At 45.8% G+C, this 23,600-nt stretch overlaps 2 protein-coding genes across 2 annotated transcripts; one reads left to right on the top strand and one right to left on the bottom strand.

Annotated features, from left to right (window-relative positions):
- Positions 1–7,316: 7,316 nt before the first annotated feature.
- Positions 7,317–7,760, top strand: LOC136533725 (protein STIG1-like). Its single transcript, XM_066526262.1, has one exon. It carries the CDS (start codon positions 7,317–7,319, stop codon positions 7,758–7,760), a length of 444 nt encoding a protein of 147 aa, XP_066382359.1.
- A 15,013-nt stretch (positions 7,761–22,773) lies between these two features.
- Positions 22,774–23,286, bottom strand: LOC136533726 (putative RING-H2 finger protein ATL69). Its single transcript, XM_066526263.1, has one exon. The coding sequence runs from the start codon at positions 23,284–23,286 to the stop codon at positions 22,774–22,776; it is 513 nt and encodes a 170-aa protein (XP_066382360.1).
- Positions 23,287–23,600: the final 314 nt, after the last annotated feature.

Below are 23,600 nucleotides of genomic sequence, written 5' to 3'. Positions count from 1 at the left end.
GAGAAGCAAAGGCGCGGGCAGCGGACTCGATCCGGCACCGACAAAGGTACATATCCCTCGCTCTCCATCTCCCTCACTCTTCACTCTCTTCCCCTCTTCATCTCCCTCACTCTTCCCTCTCCCTTTTGCAGATCTAGTGGAACAGAGGCAGATCTAGTGGATCAGAGGCAGATCCGGTGGCGGGACCCTGGAGTAGGGGCAGATTTGGGCAACGCCGCGATGGGAGCATGAAGGGTGGCCGGCGTGGGCGTGGATCTAGCTCTGGGGCTGGGATTGGGCTCGCCGGTGGGCTCAGAAACAGGCTCGCTGGTGGGCTCTGGGTTTTTTTTTTTTTTTTTAATTCATTAACTGAGACGGGCATTTGCAAGACGCGATGCCTGCCTCCGTTAATAGATTAACCGAGACAGGCAATGCAACCGCTACCGTAGATCACCATTAACGGTGACCTTTGATGGAGGCGGTTGTAATGCCCGTCTCCATTAATTAAAAATGCCCGCCTCCATTGAACTTTATGTAGTAGTGAGCCTACGGTGGCGGCAGACAAAGAGTTGGCGCAGCCATGGGCGCTGGCACCGCCGGCGCCGGCACCGGCACCAACGCCAGCGGTTGCGCTGGAGCGTACGTACTGGTCTGCGGGCGGGTGGGCTGAGCAGACGTGTTCAGTGTGCTTGTCGGAGCTGGCCGACGGCGACATTGTGAGGGTGCTGATCGTGCAGACATTGCTTCCACACTGCCTGCGTCGAGCCATGGTTGCACGAGCGCGACACCTGCGCGCTCTGCCGCGCTCCCACAACTGCCAAAGGCGGCAGGAACAAGGCGACGTGAACCTAAGTAGCTAGCTACCTCGTGTACCCCTCTAGTTAATTTAGTTTCGCGTGTACTAGATGTAAGAGAACAAATCTCCAGCTAGTCATATTGTAGCTGAGTCATCATTTTGTACTGGTCAATCAAAATACCGCGTTCAAGTTGAAATGAATTGGGCTAATCTAAAATTCTCATGAAATTTAAACCAATCACTTAGCTAAAATCACTCACGTGTGTCTAAAGATGTGTTCTTGTCTGATTGTACAAATTTTTACATGCTAATTTCTAACCTTATTATACTAGCACGACAATTATTTTAAGAAAGTTTTACCACTTGAGATCTACAACTTTCGAGTTTGAGCTTTATATATAAAGTTGTTTAATTTTGACACAAACTCCAATTTGGTTCTTCCTAAAGTTTCTATCATTTTTTTGAAAAAACAAACAACTTCAAATAAAAAACGTCAAAACTAGCAAGTTGTGGATCTTATTGAGTAGTAAAACTTTCATATAAAAATATCTTTATCTGACCCATACAAGATATATTTTTTCCCATATGACAAGCCCTGGTTTGCGATTAATATACCGCTGAAAATCTATATATACATTTGAGTTTCTTAATAATCTTAAATTACAAAACTCAAACTATCAAGTTGTAGATCTCATCGATGGCTACATACAAAAAGTATCTTTATCCAACACTATACAAGAATTATATGTTTTTTTTGGCGCCAAGCCTAGGTACGCGATTAATATGCCGCTGAAACTTTATATTACTTTTTGAGCCTCTTAACTATTTCATATGAAAAAAACACTAAAAATTTGTAGATCTCATCTAGGACTACAAATTTGATATAAAATCATGTTCATCTGAAGTGGGGGCTTTGTCGCTAACATGTTGGTTCTATCTATCAGATGCATGTAAGCTTTGAATCGAATGCCACATGGATAGCGAGTCTGGTAAACATCAGTTTGGACCTTGATGAGACCCATTACAACTTCATAGAGCCAAAATGAGTTTTAGGACTTTGAGGACCTAGATGACACCTCCAGATAACTTTGAGAACCGTTGATGAATTTTACTCATCATTTTATAAGGGGAAATTGTTCTTCACAAACCATTCATTACTTGTTACCACATTTAATTTCACATTTTTATTGTTAATATAAGAGTATGTTTTAATTGTGACGAAACCAATTTGAAAAGTAATAATATGGATCAGCGAAAAGAAAATAATACAGTTTAGCAAAATCAACATGAGCTTTAGCTACCAGTCCTGTTATGTGGTCAGCATGTTTTTTTTTCCTATACGTGGAGCACATCACATTGTTCAGCTGTTTGGGGCAACAACCAGTCCAGATCGGCTTCACATGGGCCCATAGCTACCGAAACAAGCCACAGTTTACAGACGAAGAAGCAGAAAGCATTGCTACACAGCTTGCCTATAATGTAAAATGAGGTTGCAGGCTAGTGACTCCTCTGTTGGCAACGCCTCGAATTTTTACTGAAATAATATTATTTTAATAATGATTAATTAATTAAAAATAGAATGCTAGTCTTGCAATTTATAAAAGCAATATCTAGATTTGTAATTAATTATGAGAGTAATATTATTTCAAATAAATCCGCAACGCCTCATGCCGTGCAACCTGGTGTTGAGTGTTCACTGCTAAGGCTGGTAGCATGGAATGTATGGCAGGCATAAAATGTTGCCAATAATAAAAAATGTAATAATTAAGTGCCTGTTTGGCGTGTTGTTAATAATAAAAGAAAGTAAATTATGTGCCTGTTTGGTGTGGTTCCAGCTCAAGGAGTGCTTCTGTCATGGAATAGGTGAGCAGTGCTCTTCTGTATGGTGCTGGCTGCTGCTGCTCCCCGCTCGGTTCCTCGAATTCCAGCAGTGTCACACCTTCCGGTACACCTATTGCATGCCGATGCACAAGATAAATATCATAGATGCATAAGGGATGACATGATGCTCATGATGAATGGACCACAGTAAGTGTTTAACGAAAAATCACTGGACACTCGTTTACCGATTGAGAATAGCTCTATTCAAATCACTTTAAAACATGTATCTAACTTAACTTGAAGAACAAGATCAACTTACCTAACTTGCATAACCTAAGATAAAGATGATCATCTTCAGTTAAAGGCCTAACACCTAGGAACATTACCACAAGCTTAGGAATAGTAAAGGCATACTTAAATCAATAGTTAAGGTTTCATATGCAAACGAGCAGTTCCTTAATTCAATCACAACAAGAGTTCTACAATTTCAAATGACTTGCAAGAGGACATTCTGGAAAGCTTATGAAATTTTCTACAAATCATTTGTAAACATCAAAGCATGATTCTTACGTTAACCAAATCGAATTAAGGTAAACATAGAATCTGTCCAGAAATGACAGGTTTACTAAATTAATTATTTAGTGATGATGCAAAAGCATAATTGGACCAAACCAAGTTTACCAACTTGTTGTACATACCAGAGGAACATCAGAAAGTATAGTGCCAACTTCTAAATAGATTATTTAATGTCCTTTTCTAATTTATTTAGTTAATTAGGTGATTAAAGCAACATATAGTAAAACTGTTCAGAAAAATCTGCAAACATTACAGTAGCTACCTCATGCTTCACATAGACTACCATAAAAATTTCAAAGCAATTGGTCAAGCAGAACTTGTTGTATCAAAAATAACAGATGGCAGGGCTATCTCTAGCATAATTAGGAAACCCTATTGAAAAGTGTCAAGCAACAGATTTCACATTTTTCCTAGTATCATTCTAGCATAAGAATAGCACTCACCAAATTTTACCTTTACTGGATCTATAGAAAAATTATGAAAATTCACACAAGATCCATCCATACAAACAAGAGAATTACCTAACTCTTTCCTACAGTGTCCAAAATGTATGAAAATTTAACTACAAGCTATTCATGATATGAGCAGTACACCATAAAAAATTTATGCCATTTGGAGCTACAAAGAAAAGATATAATTACCCCTATTTTCCACATGATTAAAAGAGATAATTAGCAACTCCATTTTTCATAACAGAACATGGCATAAATTATATTTTTAATATAAACTAGACATTACCAGGAACTCAACAAAATTGGAACCATATGATTTGGATCTACCAACTAAGAGATACACATTTTTGAATGTACTCAATCTGTGAAAAAGAATAAAACAAAACAAAATGGAAACCCTATTCAGCTACTGGGCCGGCCCGGAAAGACTCGGCGGCCCACGAAGCACGCGCCCGCATACGCCAGCGTGGCCCAGAAGCGACGCGGCCCATGCCGGTTCCCGCCTGAGCTCGGCGGCTGACGAGCGGGTCCCGCAAGACAGAGAGACAGACAGGGGAGGAAGAAGAACGACGGCGTAGCTCGTCGTCGGTGGCAGCTCCGGCGAGGCCATCGGTGCCAACGTGTTCACCTCACCCATGCGCACCTAGGGGTACCATCTATTTTAGCTATTCCAGCGGCTAGAGGAAATGACGACGGCCATGGCGGCGCACGGCCGCGGGTTGGCCAGCTCCGGCGAGCCGACGGCGTCATGGCCCTAGTGGTCGACCCTACGAGCATCAGCATCACACACAGGACCCAGAGCAAGGGAAAGAGGGGATGGTAAGAGGCCCGAGCGGCACAGCCACGTGCGAGCTCGGCCGGCGGCGGTCATGGCGACCCGATGGAGCCGCCTTCGCGGTGAGCTCTACCTGAGGCAAAAATGAGATGACGGTGGGGTCAAGGATGTGGAGGAGCTCACGGTGGTGCTATGGTTCAGAGGAATCGGACAATGGCGCTCAGTTTCGGTGGATTTGGCTCGGCGGCGGCCACGGCTTCCCGGTCGCCGTGCTCACGTGGAAGAAGATGGCCGAGAGGAAATGGCGCGATGAAGAGCGGGTGAGCGAGGCGCTGGCTTTCATCTGGGAGCACGGACGCACGACGTGGATACGCTAGCAGAGCATGCACGCCACACGGTGATCAGCCCCTGAACCGGTCGGCCACGGCGAAGACTGAAGGTTTTCTGAAACTTCGATTCAGTGCTCCATGGCGTCGACTGACAGGCGAAGTTGACAGCATTGGATCTCATAAACCGTGACGAGTTAGTAGAAGTAATGTATACAAAAGTTGTAGAGCTATGGTAGGGCTACAACTTTGATTTAGAAATCAACAGCTAATTCTCCCTAGACCATGAGTTGTACCAAGCCAAAGTTGGCTCGATCCAACTGGAATGGCATCTATGACTTAGAAAAAATTTTAAGTATGAAATCAGCAGGGAAACATGACTTGTGGGCCCAGTTTGAGTATGTTTTAGCCATTTTCATGAGATGGTCATATTGAGACTTTTGTTCCTTGATAAATTGGCTACAACTTTGGTAAAGGGTGCATAACCATGCAAGATCTCTAGGTTGGACTTTTTAATCAGTCAAATAGAGTCACTCTATGGTCCTTCTAAGTCAAACCTCCACCTAGAGGGCAATTTAGTCATTTTGGTCCACATGAACAATGTCCCATCAATTACCCTAAGTGTAGTTAAGGTGTATTAGACCATAATTAACCACTCTATACAAGTGCTACACCAACTTCTAAGTATCACATGTGATGAAGCAACAAAACACTCAATTTTACTCTAATGTTGCAAATCCATGTTTCACATGTTTCATGACTTTGTTGAAATGTTAAACTTGTCATATTACACTACCATGTTGCCATGTTTCAAGGTATGAGAAACTCATGTTGCATTCACATGTTGCACCACTACCATTCACAAGCAATCAAGTATGAAACAAACACAATTGAGAATGTTGCATATGCATGTTTCAGTAACTATGGCATGATGAGATAGATGATGCACATGTTTATGAAATGAAATGCAATTTTGTGGGAGCCAAACACCTTGGGTGTTACAATAATACAATAATAAGATCATGGGGCTAACATATCTTTCAACTTATCTCTACTTCGATGATCTCGTAATGTGAACTGTTCGTGAAAGCACTCGATATCGGCTAAATAGCCGATTTAGGCATAGCGCACAGTTAAGGTCATGCCTCCTCAGGAACGGGTCTACCAACTAACGATCCCCACTCCATGGTGCCAACAGTGGAGTGAGAGGCAGAATCCCACAGGCCATGATGACGGGTCATGGAACGGTTTTCATTAACCAATAGATCTACTCGAGATCGGACATGCCTTAACCACACGCTATGCACGATTAAGATTGATATAAAACAGCCGATAAAAGCATAATTCATCGTTTAAGGTGTAGATTAGATCAACTTTAAATCAGCAAATGATGAGTTAAACAAGATATAAAGCTGATCTAGATCAATCTCAATCGGGCAGAGTGATATTGCTGTAATTGGATAAACGATGAAAGCAATAAGCAATATCGGTAACTTAATGAATCTACCAAAGACTACCGTACTATGGTAGAGCCGATAACTTGACCTTGATCTAATTCGAACAGTGGGGTGTGAGGCAGAATCACACAGGCCATACTTGAATTAGACAAGAGACGATAACTAGCCTATACCAGAGTCGCAGTGGGGGTCGACCGGATCGATGCAGCCATACGAACAGAGGTATAAATCATGACGGTACTTACAGACAAGCAGTGGAGGTCGACCGGATCGATGCAGCCGTACTCGCTGAAGAACTCGCCGAGATCTACTCTACTCCTACTCCTAAGGGGTGGCCGGAGCCGAAAAAAGTAATTAAGTTGTATTTGATTGATTGTTGTTTTTACAATAGTCGGGGCTTGATATTTATACCCGGACCTGCGCATGACTCCTGTCTAAGCACGACTTATCACAATTTTTGGTATGAAGGAAATATTCCTATTTTAAGATAACTTGGACTCTAATCTTTACCCTTTTGTAGAGTCCGAAATGTATCTTCTTGGCGCCAATCATGTCCTGTCTTCGTTATCTGCTGACGTCATTCGGAGAGAATCGATCCAGTGTCGCATTCGATCCAGCAGATATCAATCTTTATTCTATAGACTCCTTAATTGATATAATTCTGGAAGCCTGCGAGTTCCCACGCTCTTCTCCCAAATTTTGGTGTAAACACACATGCATGCACTTTGAAGCAGGTAACTAAGCTATCTCCTGTCGTGATTTGTGGGTGTCAAATGGAAGGCATCACTCGATGCATTCCACGTACGCTGGAGCTTCACATTTTGTTCTGTTTTCTCTCTATACATGCATGCATACCCTTGATTTGAAGCATATGGCATGCATGCATGTGAGGGCGGCCGTAATTTCATCATGAGAATATAATTGCACCCAACCGCAGCAAATCTCATGAGAAGTCAACCCCAGATTTCATCATCACAAGTCAACTCTTGCTGTGAAGTGAACTCCAAATCTCATCAAAAGTCAACAATCACTTTCACTTCTATATATGCGCCTCTTTCTAAGACATTCCCAACACACAACTCACCGTCGTCACTCACCGGCGACAAGCAAAGTATAGAAGTCGTCGTCTCTTCCATGGCGAAACTCACCGTCACGGTCATCGTCCTGCTCACATTCCTCGCCACCGCAGCAGCTGGCACGGTCTCCGATGCTGGCGCAACCACGACCATCCCGGCAGGTCGCCAACAAGCTGCCAGGAGGAGCCGGTTCCTGCTTGCCAATAGCGCGGTCTACAACTCGCCGCCGCTGACACCATCGTACGGCGCTTGCTCCAAGAAGTCGGCCGCCGTGTGCTTCGCTCCGGGAAGCCCGGGCACGACGTGCTGCGGCGGGCAGTGCGTGGACACGGCAGCCAGCGCCGACCACTGCGGCCGCTGCAACAAGCTCTGCAAGCACGATCGTAGCACGTGCTGCGGCGGCCGCTGCGTCGATCTGCTGTCGGACGAGGACAACTGTGGCACATGCGGGAACCGCTGCAACAAGAAGTGCAGCAACGGCTTCTGTGACTACGCCCTGTAATGTGCAGTGCGGCATATTATATACTTCTTCCCCGGCCCCTATTGAATTACATGCCATATTAGATATATCGTAAGACAAACATTTTTATCTTTGATCATCAATTTAAAAAATTGTATATATTAACAACATAATACTTTTGAAACTATATGCATTTTTTCTTCAAAAATTGATGGTCAAAGATAGAAATGTTTGATTTAGGGTAAACTAATGCAACATACCTTTGTTTTAAATCCGGTGAACAATCAATTGCACTACAGGAAAACGCCTCTTTGCCGACTGCTTGCCCCGGTCGGCAAAGGCATAAACCCAGTCGGCAAAGGCTTTGCCGACCGCAAAACCAGAGGCATGATGTTGGACATGTCCCGCGCAGCTATCTAAAGCGAGTCTGAGAAGGACTCAATTTTCATGTTTGATTCGGGTTAGTTTTCATGATGTATTTGGACTCTATCCTAGGGATAGACCTCCCACCTTGTCTATCTATATCTATACCTAATATTAAAGAGAAAAATTATTCCTCCAAACTTTGGTCTCTCTCTCTCAGTCTCTGTGTGCCCCCAATGTCTAGAGCATAAGAGTCATGGAGGGTTTTTTACTAATAGCAGTTGCACACGATGAATTAGAAATTAGAATCTTAATTTCATCTACTTCAGGGTAGAATCAGGCCAATTATTACAAAGTTCGGTACTGCGACCAACACACAACCCACAGGGATCACAAGCTTACAAGTAGACACTAGAACAACAAAGCGGGAAGTAAAGTTCTGACTAATGAAGACCAATAAACCTAGTCGATAACCCTCCATTGGAATTAAAGAAGTACAATGCTGATATCTCCAGATGCTGCCCAATAAGAATCAGTTGATCCCGTAGATCATTACGCCGCTGCAGCCTTGCCCATTGCCATAGCCAATGGGTTCCTCTGAATAGCACCTGCAAAAAAGTTTTCGGTCTGCATTTGTCAAAAACTACTCCGTTTCTTGTTAACCAGATTGTCCAACATAAAGCTGACGCTGCAGTTAATAACAATGAATTATGTATGTTACCACCCGCATTTGCTCTGCAGTATATACATTATTTTGGCTATATTTGGTACTTTCACTTAGAGCTTCGTACTGGGCTGACGGCACGGCCCTGCAGTGGCCATGATTACTCGTAGCACAGATGATACACACGTCACGTTTGGAGATGTGGGAGAATACGGTGTCCCCTTGTTATACAGTAAATACAGTAGTTAGCAACGTCAACGTACAGTCCCCAACTGCGCTGGGTCTCGGACCACCACACACGCTGCCTTGGCCTTGCTGCGGCGGAGGACCAAGAACACCCTCAGAGCCAAGACGACGAAGAATAAGACGGTGATCAAGGTCACGGAGGTCTGTGAGGGGGAGAAGGCGGCAGCATGGCTGCCGGGGTTACGGTACCTGCCTGCTCCGCCGGATCTCGAGGGCATCGTTGTCGTTGTGACTGCAGAGCAGGGATGGACGATTCTGAGTAGTTATAATTTTTGGGTACGGCTTGCAGTACAATGTACTTGTATTTGTACGGTACTTATTAAGGGGACGCGTAACGAAGGTTTCGATGCTGAATTACTTGGTATACGATATGGACCGAGAGGATCAGGATGACATCGATAATATTTACTTGCTCTCTAAGGAACGGCGACGTGGTCGCTTCCATTGATTTGGATCTCACCGATTCTCTGATGGTGACATTTTTTTAGATAACTAGTATAATGCCCGTGCTAACGCAACGGCAGCATTTCAGAGATGCACACGACGACAACCAAACAACTATATTTTTTTCCCAAGAAACAACCAAAGTGGTAGGAAGCTGAGTAAAGCACCAATTTTTTTCATGTAAAAGAAAAATTACAAGGTTGCAATTGAACAATTAGAACAGCTTTCCTGACATCACGAACCATTAGTTCTTGTGGCATGATGGATGACTTCAGAGTAGAATAACAGGGAATCACATCACAGACATACAAATGCACATGTCTCAAGAACACACGTCAAAACTACACTAAACATTTGACGATTTTTTGATAATTCCTAGCAACTATTTCAGCCTTCAACATTGTCTCCCTGGTAGCTCAGATGTCTTCCGTCGATTCCGTCGATGGAGACAACGACCAAGCTTATTTGTTGTCACCTGTCTACTGTATGGTTCTTGGAGCTGCAGGCAAATGGACATAGTTTAGAACCATACAAGAAGTATTATAGCTAAATGAAACAATTCACCAAATTACAGATTCCAAACTGAAGTTTCAGATTCAGGCATAAAGACAGGAACTGTTAGATGCAATATATAATCATCTGATTATTCCATTATTTTTGTGCTCTGTTATCAGCCAAGAGAAATGATCTATGCATACAAGCTACAATCCGTTTGCGGCCAGGATACAGTTGCACCTAATAGGGATGACTTTGCCTAACTTCATGTCTCATTTCTGCAATATAAATACAGGATAGATCCGAAAGGAAAAATCATCTCTACCCCTATAATACACCACTTCAAATTATCCTACAGCCACCAAACAAATCCCACCTCTACAGTCATGACCTAAACTACGTCCACCCCACAAAACGCACACGGAAAAAGATGACATTAAAAACGTATGCACCAAATTAACTCTCACTCATTCTCTCTCCTTACTCAACCACATCCGACGGCCGATATTCTTTGGATCTCCCACCCCAGAGTGTCTCCGCTCCCCTTCCCCGTAATCCCCGTAAGGCGTCGCATGCGTCTCCGCTCCCCTTCCTCGCAAGGCCGCAACCCCTCCCCGAAATCACACACGAGCGGGGAAAAAATTTCCGTAGTAGCGACGACGACCTCACTCGTAGCTACGGCGGCGGCGCTCCCACTCGCAGCGACGGCGACCGCAGGCAAGGAGTGCTCGAGCTGCGACACCCCGACGCAAGATCGTGCCCCCGCCCCAGCGACGCCTGCAGCCTCCGAGGCTCCGCCAACGCGTGCGGACCCCGCGGCCATCACTCAGACCGCCGCCGCGGCCACCCAGGCCGGACGACGAGGCGAATAGCCGGCTGCCCGTGCCGTCCAGGAGGTACTGCGTGCACTTCTCGGCGTCCAGCTTCATCAGGCGGCGCTCACCGCGCTGCTCGAGTACTCCGGCATGCTCCGTCCAGATCCCGACGACGGAACCCAACAGGCCGCCGCCACAGGTACGTGCGCCCGTCTACTTCGGTCACCCGTCAGCCGGCGGTCGGCGCTCGTCGGCCACGGACACGAGCCCTCCCCGCCGCGCCCATCTGTCTCGGCCTCCCGGCGACCGGAGGTCGCTCCATGGCCCTGCTCCCTCCTCCGCTGGTGGCATTGCTGCTTGCCGGACCTCGCACGCGAGGCACATCCGTCTCGGCCTCCCGTATCCAGACGGAATCGATTTGGTTCTCCATGATGTATTGGACTCAGGTCTCCATGACATGTTAGATTTAGGTTTCATCACTGATTGTTCTTATGTCCCGATGTCCTGATATGTACGGATGAGTAGTATATTAGGTGCGAATTTTGAAGTCCTATGCTCTGATTGCATTGCAGGCACGAGCTATCTCCCTGCCGTCACCTCCACTGATGGCTGCAGCAGTGGCTGCTCTGACGGAGTGCGGGGAAGGATCCGGCCTAGGCAGAGGCAGGCAATCGACACATTCTGCCTGATGGATGAGCAGCTACGGGACCTGCCATTGCAGCGAAGTCATCCAGGAGAGCAGCATCCCCCTCAGGCTGTATCTTTTTTTCCTGTCGTGCCTCACACCTCTTGCTAATCTATCCTCCCATGTCTTATGAATTGAATATTCTTCCCAGTGTGATTTCTAGGCTACTGATTTCTTTTAGTCAAAAGTAGGCTTTTTGCTTAATTAAGCCAAATAGTTAGTGGTAAATAGAATCTTGTGATACGATGAATTTTAGTGTCACGGCGAGGCGCCCTATAGCTCTGCGCTAGCCTCCAGCACCCAGAAGGAAGTAGGCGGCTGAGAGAATCAAGGCAACATGTATAAAATAGAAAGGTTTCTCTTGATGCCTGAATATGAATAGTTATATCATGTTACTTAATCTGATGGGAATTGACTGCAATTTTTGCTTCAGCTTTTAATTCTTTTGCTAAGTTTAATGATCCCTTGCCCTTGATGTGTCAAGCGGTTTTGTAGCTGGTAATTCTCTCTTGTCATAATGTCCAATTGTCCATGCATTTTCCCTGCTTGTTTTAGACACTGCTGAAATCTAAAACTAAACAGAACACTGGTAGCAACATGTATTATAGAGAAATGCTGATTCTTATCCGATGCTCTTTTATCTGCATGGTTCAAAGTCTCCTATTTTTATTACTACTAATGGTTAAATTTATGTCAAAAGGTTCCTAGCAGATATTATAGAGTTACTGTATCGAGTCAACTTTCATTAGGGAGTTACATTGCTATACAAACAAACTTCATTTTAAGTTTCAGGGCAACACTTTCCACTAAATGCTTCTGTTTATGGTCAACAATAAGGAAAAAATGTACTATTCCTACAAAAAAATGTACAATATTATATTTGGTACAGAAGTGTATAATATCATAATGTTCTAGAATTTGACAAGACTATAATCTTTGACTGGACGGTAGACCTTCTTTGTTAACCCATGGTTGAGCAGCATGATCTAATTAAATGTTTACTCCAGTTGAATATTCGTGGCCACATAGAGCTGCAAATTGTTTGTGAATTGCATAAGCATGGTTGTTAGCTAATGGCATCCAATCAATAAGTACTTTTTTGGCATCTTTCTGTCTGGAAGAGGACACAGTTCCTGGTAGCAAAGTGAGAGGTTCCTCTTCTGCTAGATTGCACTTTAGTATAAGCAAAATGATATGTTAGCTGGCCTTTTGACACTTCGGCATCGAGTTTGAAAAAAGTTATTTGTGACTGGTGCAATGAAAATTTTGCTTATTTCATTTTTCTGCTAGGTCAAGTTTAGTTTGGATGCGAATGGGCTGCACTTATTGATGGACTGGTTCGGTTTGGATTGCAAGAGGAAACAATTTGGTGTGGTCTAAGAATGGATTCATTTCTTCGGGTCCAAATGGTTTGAACCCTCTAGTTTTGATAGGGGAAAACATGCAAGGTGGATACTTAGTTTTCCTTCCCCTTTTTGTGCTAACTCTTTTAGTTTGTTGGACCTAAATGTTTGGCTGGTACATGTTTCACAATATTATTAGTTGGTGTTTAAATATATGAAGAAATGTTTCCATTTGCTTCTGATTGTGGATGTAGGAGGTTTTAGAAATTGTCCAAGCTAATCACACAGTTACTTGGCGATGAGCATTTCTATCTTTTCATTTTTTGCTCTCGTGGAAATCGGCACTAGACCACATCCATCCAGTATCAAAAGGTATCATGCTTCTGACTTTCCAGAATCTGTGGTAAAGTAGCTTACCTGCTTAGTTTGAGATTCCAGTTCATGTGGTCATTGGTGACTTTGTTATGATACTGTTGGCTCATTAATTTAGGGGTACTAGAGGGTTCAAACCATTTGGACCCGAAGAAATGAATCCATTCTTAGACCACACCAAACTGTTTCCTCTTGCAATCCAAACCGAACCAGTCCATCAATAAGTGCAGCCCATTCGCATCCAAACTAAACTTGACCTAGCAGAAAATGAAATAAGCAAAATTTTCATTGCACCAGTCACAAATAACTTTTTTCAAAACTTGATGCCGAAGTGTCAAAAGGCCAGCTAACATATCATTTTGCTTATACTAAAGTGCAATCTAGCAGAAGAGGAACCTCTCACTTTGCTACCAGGAACTGTGTCCTCTTCCAGACAGAAAGATGCCAAAAAAGTACTTATTGATTGGATGCCATTAGCTAACAACCATGCTTATGCAATTCACAAACAATTTGCAGCTCTATGTGGCCACGAATATTCAACTGGAGTAAACATTTAATTAGATCATGCTGCTCAACCATGGGTTAACAAAGCAGGTCTACCCTCCAGTCAAAGCTTATAGTCTTGTCAAATTCTAGAACATTATGATATTATACACTTCTGTACCAAATATAATATTGTACATTTTTTGTAGGAATAGTACATTTTTTCCTTATTGTTGACCATAACAAAACAGAAGCATTTAGTGGAAAGTGTTGCCCTGAAACTTAAAATGAAGTTTGTTTGTATAGCAATGTAACTCCCTAATGAAAGTTGACTCGATACAGTAACTCGATAATATCTGCTAGGAACCTTTTGACATAAATTTAACCATTAGTAGTAATAAAAATAGGAGACTTTGAACCATGCAGATAAAAAGAGCATCGGAATAAGAATCAGCATTTCTCTATAATACATGGTGCTACCAGTGTTCTGTTTAGTTTTAGATTTCAGCAGTGTCTAAAACAAGCAGGAAAATGCATGGACATTGGACATTATGACAAGAGAATTACCAGCTACAAACCGCTGACCATCAAGGGCAAGGGATCATTAAACTTAGCAAAAGAATTAAAAGCTGAAGCAAAATTGCAGTCAATTCCCATCAGATTAAGTAACATGATATAACTATTCATATTCAGGCATCAAGAGAAACCTTTCTATTTTATACAGTTGCCTTGATTCTCTCAGCCGCCTACTTCTTCTGGGTGCTGGAGGTAGCGACAGAGCTATAGGGCGCCTCGCCGTGACACTCAAATTCATCGTATCACAGATTCTATTTACACTAACTATTTGGTCTGAATTAAGCAAAAAGCCTACTTTTGACTAAAAGAAATCAGTAGCCTAGAAATCACACTGGGAAGAATATTCAATTCATAAGACATGGAGGATAGATTAGCAAAGGTGTGAGGCAACGACAAGGAAAAAAGATACAGCCTGAGGGGGATGCTGCTCTCCTGGATTACTCGCTGCAATGGCAGGTCCCGTAGCTGTCTCATCCAGTCGCAGAATGGTGTCATTGCCCATGCCTCTGCCTAGGCCGGATCCTTCCCACGCACTCCGTCAGAGCAGCCAACTGCTGCAGTCCGCCATAAGTGGCAGGGTGCGTAGGGAGATAGCTCGTGCCTGCAATGCAATCAGAGCATAGGACTTCAAAATTCGCACCTATATACTACTCACCGTACATATCAGGACATCGGGACATAAGAACAATCAGTGATGAAACCTAAATCTAACATTCATGGAGACCTGAGTCCAATACATCATGGGAGAACCAAATCGATTCCGTCTGGATACGGGAGGCCGAGACGGATGTGCCTCGCGTGCGAGGTCCGGCAAGCAGCAAACACCCACCGCGGCGGAGCAGCGCGGCGGGAGGGCGCGTGTCCGTGGCCGACGAGTGCCGCCGACTGACGGTGACCGAAGTGACGGCGCACGTACCTGTGGCGGTGGCCTGTTGGGTTCCGTCGCGCGGGCATCGGACGGAGCATGCCGGATACTCGGAGCAGCGTGGTGGCGCGCCGCCTGATGAAGCTGGACGCCGAGAAGTGCACGCCGTACCTCCTGGACGGCACGGGCGCGGGCTATTCGCCTCGTCGTCCGGCCTGGGTGGCCGCGGCGGCGGCGGTCTGAGTGATGGCCGCGGGGTCCGCACGCGTCGGCGGAGCCTCGGAGGCTGGAGGCGTCGCTGGGGCGGGGGCACGATCTCGCGTCGGGGTGCCGCAGCTCGAGCACTCCTTGCCTGCGGTCGCCGTCGCTGCGAGTGGAGCGCCGCCGCCGCAGCTACGAGTGGGTCGTCGTCGCTACTACGGAAAATTTTTCCCCGCTCGTGGGTGATTTCGGGGAGGGGTTGCGGCCTTGTGAGGAAGGGGAGCGGAGACGCATGCGACGCCTTACGGGGATTGTGGGGAAGGGGAGCGGAACGCTCTGGGTGGGAGATCCAAAGAATATCGGCCGTCGGATGTGGTTGAGTAAGGAGAGAGAATGAGTGAGAGTTAATTTGGTGCATACGTTTTTAATGTCATCTTTTTCCGTGTGCGTTTTGTGGGGTGGACGTAGTTTAGGTCATGACTGTAGAGTGGGATTTGTTTGGTGGCTGTAGGATAATTTGAAGTGGTGTATTATAGGGGTAGAGATAACTTTGATGGTGAAGATGTTCGCACACAAACACGTCACCGTGTGTCCCGGCGATGAGCGCGATACATAAGGATACGTCGCCGGAGGAGCCTCATTGGGAGCGCCATACGCAAGACATGCCGACGAGGTCTCTTTAAACCCAAAACCCTCATGCCCGTGAGGGACCCCCTTTAGGACGTGCGGCGGCTATGTGCTGTCCTTGCCGGTCTAAACCACTCTAGGGCTCACCCTTTATATTTATAGGGCGGCTGAGAGTATCTCATTGTACAAGAGAGGTCCAGCCATATAATTGTTGTTGTATGTGAGCATGGTGGATCATCAACTCATTGATCACTGCAGGTTCAATTTGCTGACTAGCTAGTGACTACAGGGATCAAGGTTTTACTCCATGGATAGTCGTCTTTTTGTAGGGGCTGCTGGGTGCGTTAGCGACAACTACGAGGATTGTTTGTTTGTTGCCATTGATGGATCCCCATGGCCATGGGGTGATGACGGTGACTTGTATCATCATGGATGGCAACCCTCTGTGTGTACGTTGGAACGATCTTTCCGGTTCCTTATGTTAGTTCTTATTAAATTCGTGGAAGGGCGTACTTACGTGCAGTCTGTTCGCTTGCTCGTAAATGATCGTAAATTTCAGCCGGTAACAGTGTTTTCTCTCACACCAAACCAGCCAGCAGTAAATAATCCACGATACGATACGGCCTCCCGAACAGGCTGAAGTTTGGTTTGACAGCAGAGGCACCAACATTGTGCAAACACCTTATTATCACTAACAGTAGTAAATTAATTGTATTGCAATCTTTATTGTCACATACCATTATATTGTAAGTAAAAGTGACAAGAATAGGTGCTTCCATCCATAAAGGGAATCGTTAAAAACTCAAGAAAGAACCTAATTTCTAACTACAGATATAAAATTGTTCTCCTATCTTTGCTTTTTTTTTGAACTCTCCTTTTGTGATCATCTAGCATGGCAAAGCTCTTCCCATGTTTATTTTAAAAAAACAGCGGTACGTGGCCCTGTTCCATTGAACTGAATTGCAGCCAATGCAGCTGCGACTGCCGCAACCATGTGTAGCAACAGTCCGTTCTGTCTCTTTTCCAATTATTGTATCTGCTGAAATCCCTCTCGGAATCTTCCAATCTCTTGTCTAATTAATCACCAAATGGTGGCATGGAGTAATTACCCCGTGCTTCACCGGATGACTTGTGGATATGCAATGCCTCCGTCTGGTCTGAGACGATCTTTGAAGTTTCAACTCAGCTCCTCCTAGCCATGTATTACTTGCTTTTCTCTTACATTATGCATGCATACTCAACATTATTCCTTCCTCCTCATCCGAATATGGAATCAGGGCCAATGCTCTGTGCTCACGTCGTGTATACACCATCACACGTGCTGGACCTGGGCTTCGATTTCTATATGCCACGAATAGTTTACCGGCCGGAAACAAGCTGCTTGCAGAACCACACAAAGTTGTCCATAGCTATAGACAATGGAAACCCCGGACGTATTTTCAGGAAAGAGCAGAGCAGACATGTCTGGCTGGTACTACAACAGCTTCTATGAAATCTTGTACATGTCTTATCAGGCTTGTATATGTCTTAGAGCATAGGGCCTGTTTGGATACCACGGACTAACAACTTGCACTACTGGATTTAGGTTCTTTACTCGGCAAAGGCCAAATTGCACTCGGCAAAGAACACACGGCAAAAAATTAATCGACAAAGACCTCTTTGCCGAGTGTCTTTTATCGGACACTCGGCAAAGACTTTGCCGAGTCCCGGGAGCACTCGGCAAAGAAAAGCGACCGTCACGGCACCGGCCCCGTTGACGGTGGCTTTGCCGAGTGCCAACCCTGCAGGTACTCGGCAAAGATTTTTTATTTTTTTTAAAAAAAATTCTTTGCCGAGTGCCCCATGGCCGGCGCTCAGCAAAGTTTGAATTTTTTTTAAAAAAAATGCTTTGCCGAGTGCTCTCTGGCCGGCACTTGGCAAAGTTTGAATTTTTTTTTAAAAATTCTTTGCCGAGTGCCCTCTTGCCGGCACTCGGCAAAGTTTGAATTTTTTTTAAAAAAATTCTTTGCCGATGCCCTCTGGCCGGCACTCGGCAAAGTTTGAATTTTTTTAAAAAAAATTCTTTGCCGAGTGCCATGGTCATGGCACTCGGCAAAGCTGGAAAAATGGTTTTTCGAGCGCCCATTTTCCAGCTTTACCGAGTGCTGTGACCATGGCACTCAGCAACGGGGTCCTTTGCCGATGCAACACTCGGCAAAGTGACCCAAAACGGCAATTTTTTTTTTTTTACATTCCATCATGACAAATAAATTCATACAATCATATATCTCCTCCATCACATATATATCTCATTCATCACATATATATCTCATCCATCACATATATATCTCATCCATCCACACATCCGTCCGCACATATCACATCACAATATATCACATATATATAATAAGTGCTCAAGTCCATTCAAATAAATCCACAAGTCCATCAAAGTCCACAAGTGCATCACAAGTATATTACAAGTCCATCACCAAGTGAACAACAAATGAAAAAAATACAACGTGCACTCATCTCGGCCACTGCGACTATGGTGAAGGCCTAGCTCCATCATTCGGAGGTGCATGAGGTGGATTATTCGAACCACCGTCAGATGGAGACTGCACAAAGGAGAAAAGATTGCATATGAGACAAGATTATTTGGATAGCTAATCTAGGAAGGTAGAGGCCATACAAGCAAAGTACAAGCGAAAGTAAAAAACTTTCATACTCACAGGAGTAGCTAGAGTTGTAGGACGCGGAGGCAGAGGTGGAACCAACAGCCCAGCTGGTAGAGAGAAGCCCACACGTTGCCCAAGCCCTTGCAGGAACTCCGTAATGTCTGTCAGCCTCTGCGCCTGGGCCTGCTGCTCGGCCCGCTCGGCCTCCAACTGGGCCGCCATCCTCTGGTGCCCGGCCTCCACTCCTGACGTTGCCTCATTTCTTGTTCCAGCCGGACCTGCAATATTTCACTCCAATGTTTCAGTAATGCAAAGCTAATTAAGGTGTGTAAAGATCAATGTATGACGAGTAAAACAGAAATAACCTCGAGTGCGTCGACCTGGTGCTGTGCAGCTAGCGGTCGGCCATGTGCGAATGGCCGGGCTCTCGCTCGTGCTCCGTGCTCAGATCTGGGAGAGAGAGGGAGTAGAGGCCGTGTCGATAACGCCGTCGCCAAGCCAGAACCGCCCATGCTTCTTGCCTTGCCCCAACCTCATGACGGCCTTTCCATCGAACATCTGGGTGCTCGGATCGTGGTCTGACCTATGGACTGATCTCGCCACCTCAGTATACTCACTGATGCGGGAGTGGACGCTCGGGTTCGTGTATGCCTCGAGCGGGTCCTTCAGGTTGAAGGAGACGTCGGACGTCGCCTTGCCCTTGTGGACCATACACCATGCCTAGAAGTCCGAGCAAGCCTGGCCACTATGTGACGCTGACTGCGAGAAAGACAGTACGATGATTAGAAATTAGGCAGAACTGAGCGTCACAATAGATAAATGAATTCGTGTACCCATGCTTGTTTGTATCCGGTGAGGCTGCGGTTGCCTTGATGGTGTGCTGGACCTTGCATCTGCAAACGACGGTTCCGGGCATCCCTGTGCATCTTGAGGTACTCCTCTGTGAACCACCTCTCCACCATCATCGCCCAGCACTTGGGATACGCTTGGCACCACCAGGGAATCATCTACACGTCATCAAGTATTGGACATATAAGAATATCAAATTAACCAACTTAATCTCAAAACGAATCAATATTGATGTTCTTCATTTACCTCAAGGTACTGCTCCCGGGTCAGTTGCATCTCTCTTGTGTCTTCCTTGGTTTTCCTCTCTCCAAGCTTCGACCAGTAGTAGGTTACGATGGCCTGGATGCGCACCTTGTGATGCATGTCGGTGACAAGTTTTTACAGGCTTTGGTAGTCACCTACTCCGCCCTGGAGATGTCCTGGTTTGTAAGCATCGTACGTGACAACATGCACCAAACATTCTCAAATTTTTATCATAGCCTTCACATACGATATCACGATATCTCAACAAGTTTCATGATTTTCGGACTTCGTTTGCTTTTTATAGAATTTAAAAACACTTCGCATGCAAGTTCGCGGTCATGTTTCGTGAACAAGATGTCCAAAATTTCAGGGTCCGTTCCTGGATACGGCCTCATACTACACTCAGTAACATGACTATCATTTTTTGAATCATTAAATTTCATTATTCGTACCACGTGCAGTTCAAATTTATATTTTTCGAAAAAATTCAAGTAAACGAAATAAAGTAACTAATATATCAAAAAGCCACAAAAAATCCCCAAATTCTAACTAGGAGTTCCTGGTACTTTAAAAGGGCTGCACAAAAAAATTTGGAGTCCAAAAACAAAAAAAAACTTTGCCTAGTGCCAGGGCATGGCACTCGGCGAAGGGGGTCTTTGCCGAGTGCCAAGAATAAGGCACTCGACAAAGAGGGTTTTAATTTTTTTTTAAAAATTTCCTCTTTGCCGAGTGCCTTCACAGGGGCACTCGGCAAAGACATTTCGAAAAAAAAATTCTTTGCCGAGCGCCGTGTCAGAGGCACTCGGCAAAGTATTTTCCAAAAAAAAAAATCTTTGCTGAGTGCCAGATCTGGGATACTCGGCAAAGATTTTTTTTAAAAAAAGACCCATCTTTGACGTGGCCGAACACCATTACGTGGGGCAGCCTATGCCGAGTGTCGTGCTTTTGCCGAGAGCCTGGCACTCGGCAAACAAGTCATTTGCCGAGAGCCTTTTTTTGCCGAGTGCCCGGCACTCGGCAAAGACACTCGCAAAGAACTCTTTGCCGCGTGCGGCACTCGGCAAAGAAGGTCTTTGCCGAGTGCCCGATGTTTGACACTCGGCAAAGCAGTTTGCACTCGGTAAAGATCCCGTTTCCAGTAGTGTTGGTTGGTTAAAGTTTAGTTCATGACACTACCGGAAACCTCAAATTTGCCGAGCGTTTTTATATTTGCCGAGTGCATTTCCTCGGGCACTCGGTAAATAAATTCTTTACCGAGTGCTGTGCTAAAAACACTCGGTAAAATAAAAAACCCCCGGCAAATAGGCGGGTTTGTCGAGTGTCAAAAAAAAAACTCGGCAAAGAGAGGGTTTGCCGAGTGTCGAAAAAGAAACACTCAGCAAAGATGAAAAAAAACATGCGCCGCATAAAAAATCCCCTCCCGTTTCGACATCGCCTCCCGTTCCCACCCTCTAGCCCCAGCTCTCCCTCCCCTCCCTTCGCCCCTAGTTTAGAGGATCCAAACAGGTGGACTAATATGTGAGCTAATAACTGGTCCAAACCAACTAGTTGTTAAGTAGTTCGCTAGTCCATCAAACCCAGCTATTAGGGGCGAAAAGTTTCGACCGATTGGAAAAAAGACACATGATACCCCTGGTCCGCCAAGCGCGACGATCTCTGGTCGCTCGTTCCCCTCCCTCTGTCCCTCCCGCATCCTCTCGCGATTCTTCCCCAATTCGCCGCCGTCGCGTTTCCCTCCGTTCCGCATACGCTAGCACCGCCCAAGCTGCATCTCGCCGGCAGCAACGAGGTAGCCCACCCCCAAACACCGACGACGTCCTCCGCCTCACCGCCGAGCTGGCCACCGCGGACGGCTGCGGCGAGCAGCAGCAACCACGGACACCTCCGCCTAGCAGCAGCAACCTTGAACCCCCGCGGACGCCGGCGGATGGGGCCTCCACGGCCGGCCAACCGGCGGCAGCGGCCAGATGCGGGCGAGCAGGGCCGCTCGGGCTGGCACAGGGAGCCGGCCGGGTGGCCATGCAGGGCGCCGGCGCTGTGCGCTCAATGCGAGGGGACGGGGAGGTCGGCTCTGGGGCGGTGGCGCGCTGTGCCGCACCAGCGGCGGCCGGAGATGGCGCGCGGGCAGCGGTGGCCAGGCCCGAGTTGCTGCTCAGGGCGGCGTGGGCAGGGCCCTGGATCCAGGGAAGATGGAAGAGGATGAACTTTTCGATTGGGGAAGCAGCTGTGCGCCTGTGCCTGGCTAGTGGAGCGTACTTTAATCCAAACAGTACTGTTGAACAGCAAGCACACGCATGGCAGCGCGTGAACACATAGCAATCAAGGGTAAATCTGTCTTTGTACTGTGATAGTGCTACTGGTCAGCCGGGGATCCAAACAGAGCTGGACTAATCACTTGTTAGCTAATTACTAATCAACTAATCACTAGTTCTAGTTCTAGTTCATCCAAGCAGACCATATAAAACATGAAGACCGACCAGTAATCCTTCACAAACCATGGTGACCTTTCGTTGTATCCATCTCCAGCTTGTTTAAAGAACTAATCCCCAACAAACTCAAGTAATCGGCCAAGCACTTTTCAATAACATTATTTTGTAGCCGAATTAATCAAACCAAAGCACCCATCACCAAATCAATCTATAAGTCAAATTTGGATACTCGATGATTCATGAAACACAGCTTAAGCCAAATTTGATTGTCAACAGAGATATATGGAGTATAATTAATACGTACTAAGCAGTTTTTCGGCCCAAATCTTCTGATATTTTCGATATATCCTTTTTATCCGTAGGTGCCGATAAGAAAAATATCTATCTTTTTCGTACAAATTTGGTTTAAATTTATTTAAATTTACTTAAATTCAAATTTTATTTGAAATTGGTTCAATATTTCCGATATATCCTGTTTATCCTCTTTATCTGTGACCCCGATAAATTTTAATTTCCGAAAATAAAAACCTTGTATATAATTCGTAAGCATTTTTTTTAGTTTCGAAGGAGGCATGCGATCGATCATCGATCGATTGCGAATAGCAATAAGACCGTATTGATATGATGGCAATATGCCAATATTTGATACATATCTATATCTATCTACAATTATTTGATATTAAAATGCTGATAGATGAACGTCAGACCGTGGCGCCGGCGCCGGCGGCGACCGGAGCTTGGCAGAGCGGGCAGGTGGCGTGGAGGCGGACCCACTCGCGAACGCAGGCGGAGTGGAAGCAGTGCCTGCACGGCGACAGCGCCCTGAGGGCGCCGCCGCCGGCGAGCTCTGCCAGACACACACCGCACGTGGGTTCCTGCCGCCCGCCGCCGCCGTCGGTCTTGCATATGATCACCACGGGCACCGCATCGTCCTCCCTCGCCACCTCTATTGCCACTTCGGCCGCCACTGCCGGCGGCTGCTGCTGCGGTGCCCTGCCGCCGCCGTCGTTGCCGCCGGGAAAGCAGCCAGCAGGTTCCTCCAGCCCCTCCTTGGGCCCGCGGAAGTAGTTGATTACGAAGGCCATCAACAGGACGACGACGACGACTACGCAGACGACAAGGGCCAACATGACCAGGTGCTGGAGAGCCCACGCGGTGGCGGGGTCCAGCCATAGGAGTGGGATGCCGCCACCGGCTGTCGTGTTGCTATCCATCGCCGTCTCGTCTCTACGCTACTCTACGTAGATCCATCGATCGATTGATGGGGGCAGTAGTCGTCCTTGCACGAAACGGGAAGATCGTCTTTGTTTTTAACCTTTTATTTATATATTTCGATCAAGAAACCAGGGTTTCCTAAATTAAAAAATAGAAAAAGTTATTTTTCCCTAAATTAAGAAGGATAGGAGTTGATTACGTACCTTTGCTTGGGAGAGGGAGATTGGGTGTATGAAAACCTTTCACATGCTTGGCAATATTGTTGTTACTTGATGCACCCCAACTATGCACCATTATGCTTGCAACAATCTCC

The sequence above is a fragment of the Miscanthus floridulus genome, unplaced genomic scaffold (assembly GCF_019320115.1).
Source record: "Miscanthus floridulus cultivar M001 unplaced genomic scaffold, ASM1932011v1 os_1146, whole genome shotgun sequence".
Lineage (NCBI taxonomy): Eukaryota > Viridiplantae > Streptophyta > Magnoliopsida > Poales > Poaceae > Miscanthus > Miscanthus floridulus.
The sequence above is the reverse complement of the archived record's forward strand: the minus strand, read 5'-3'. Positions and strand labels throughout refer to the sequence as shown.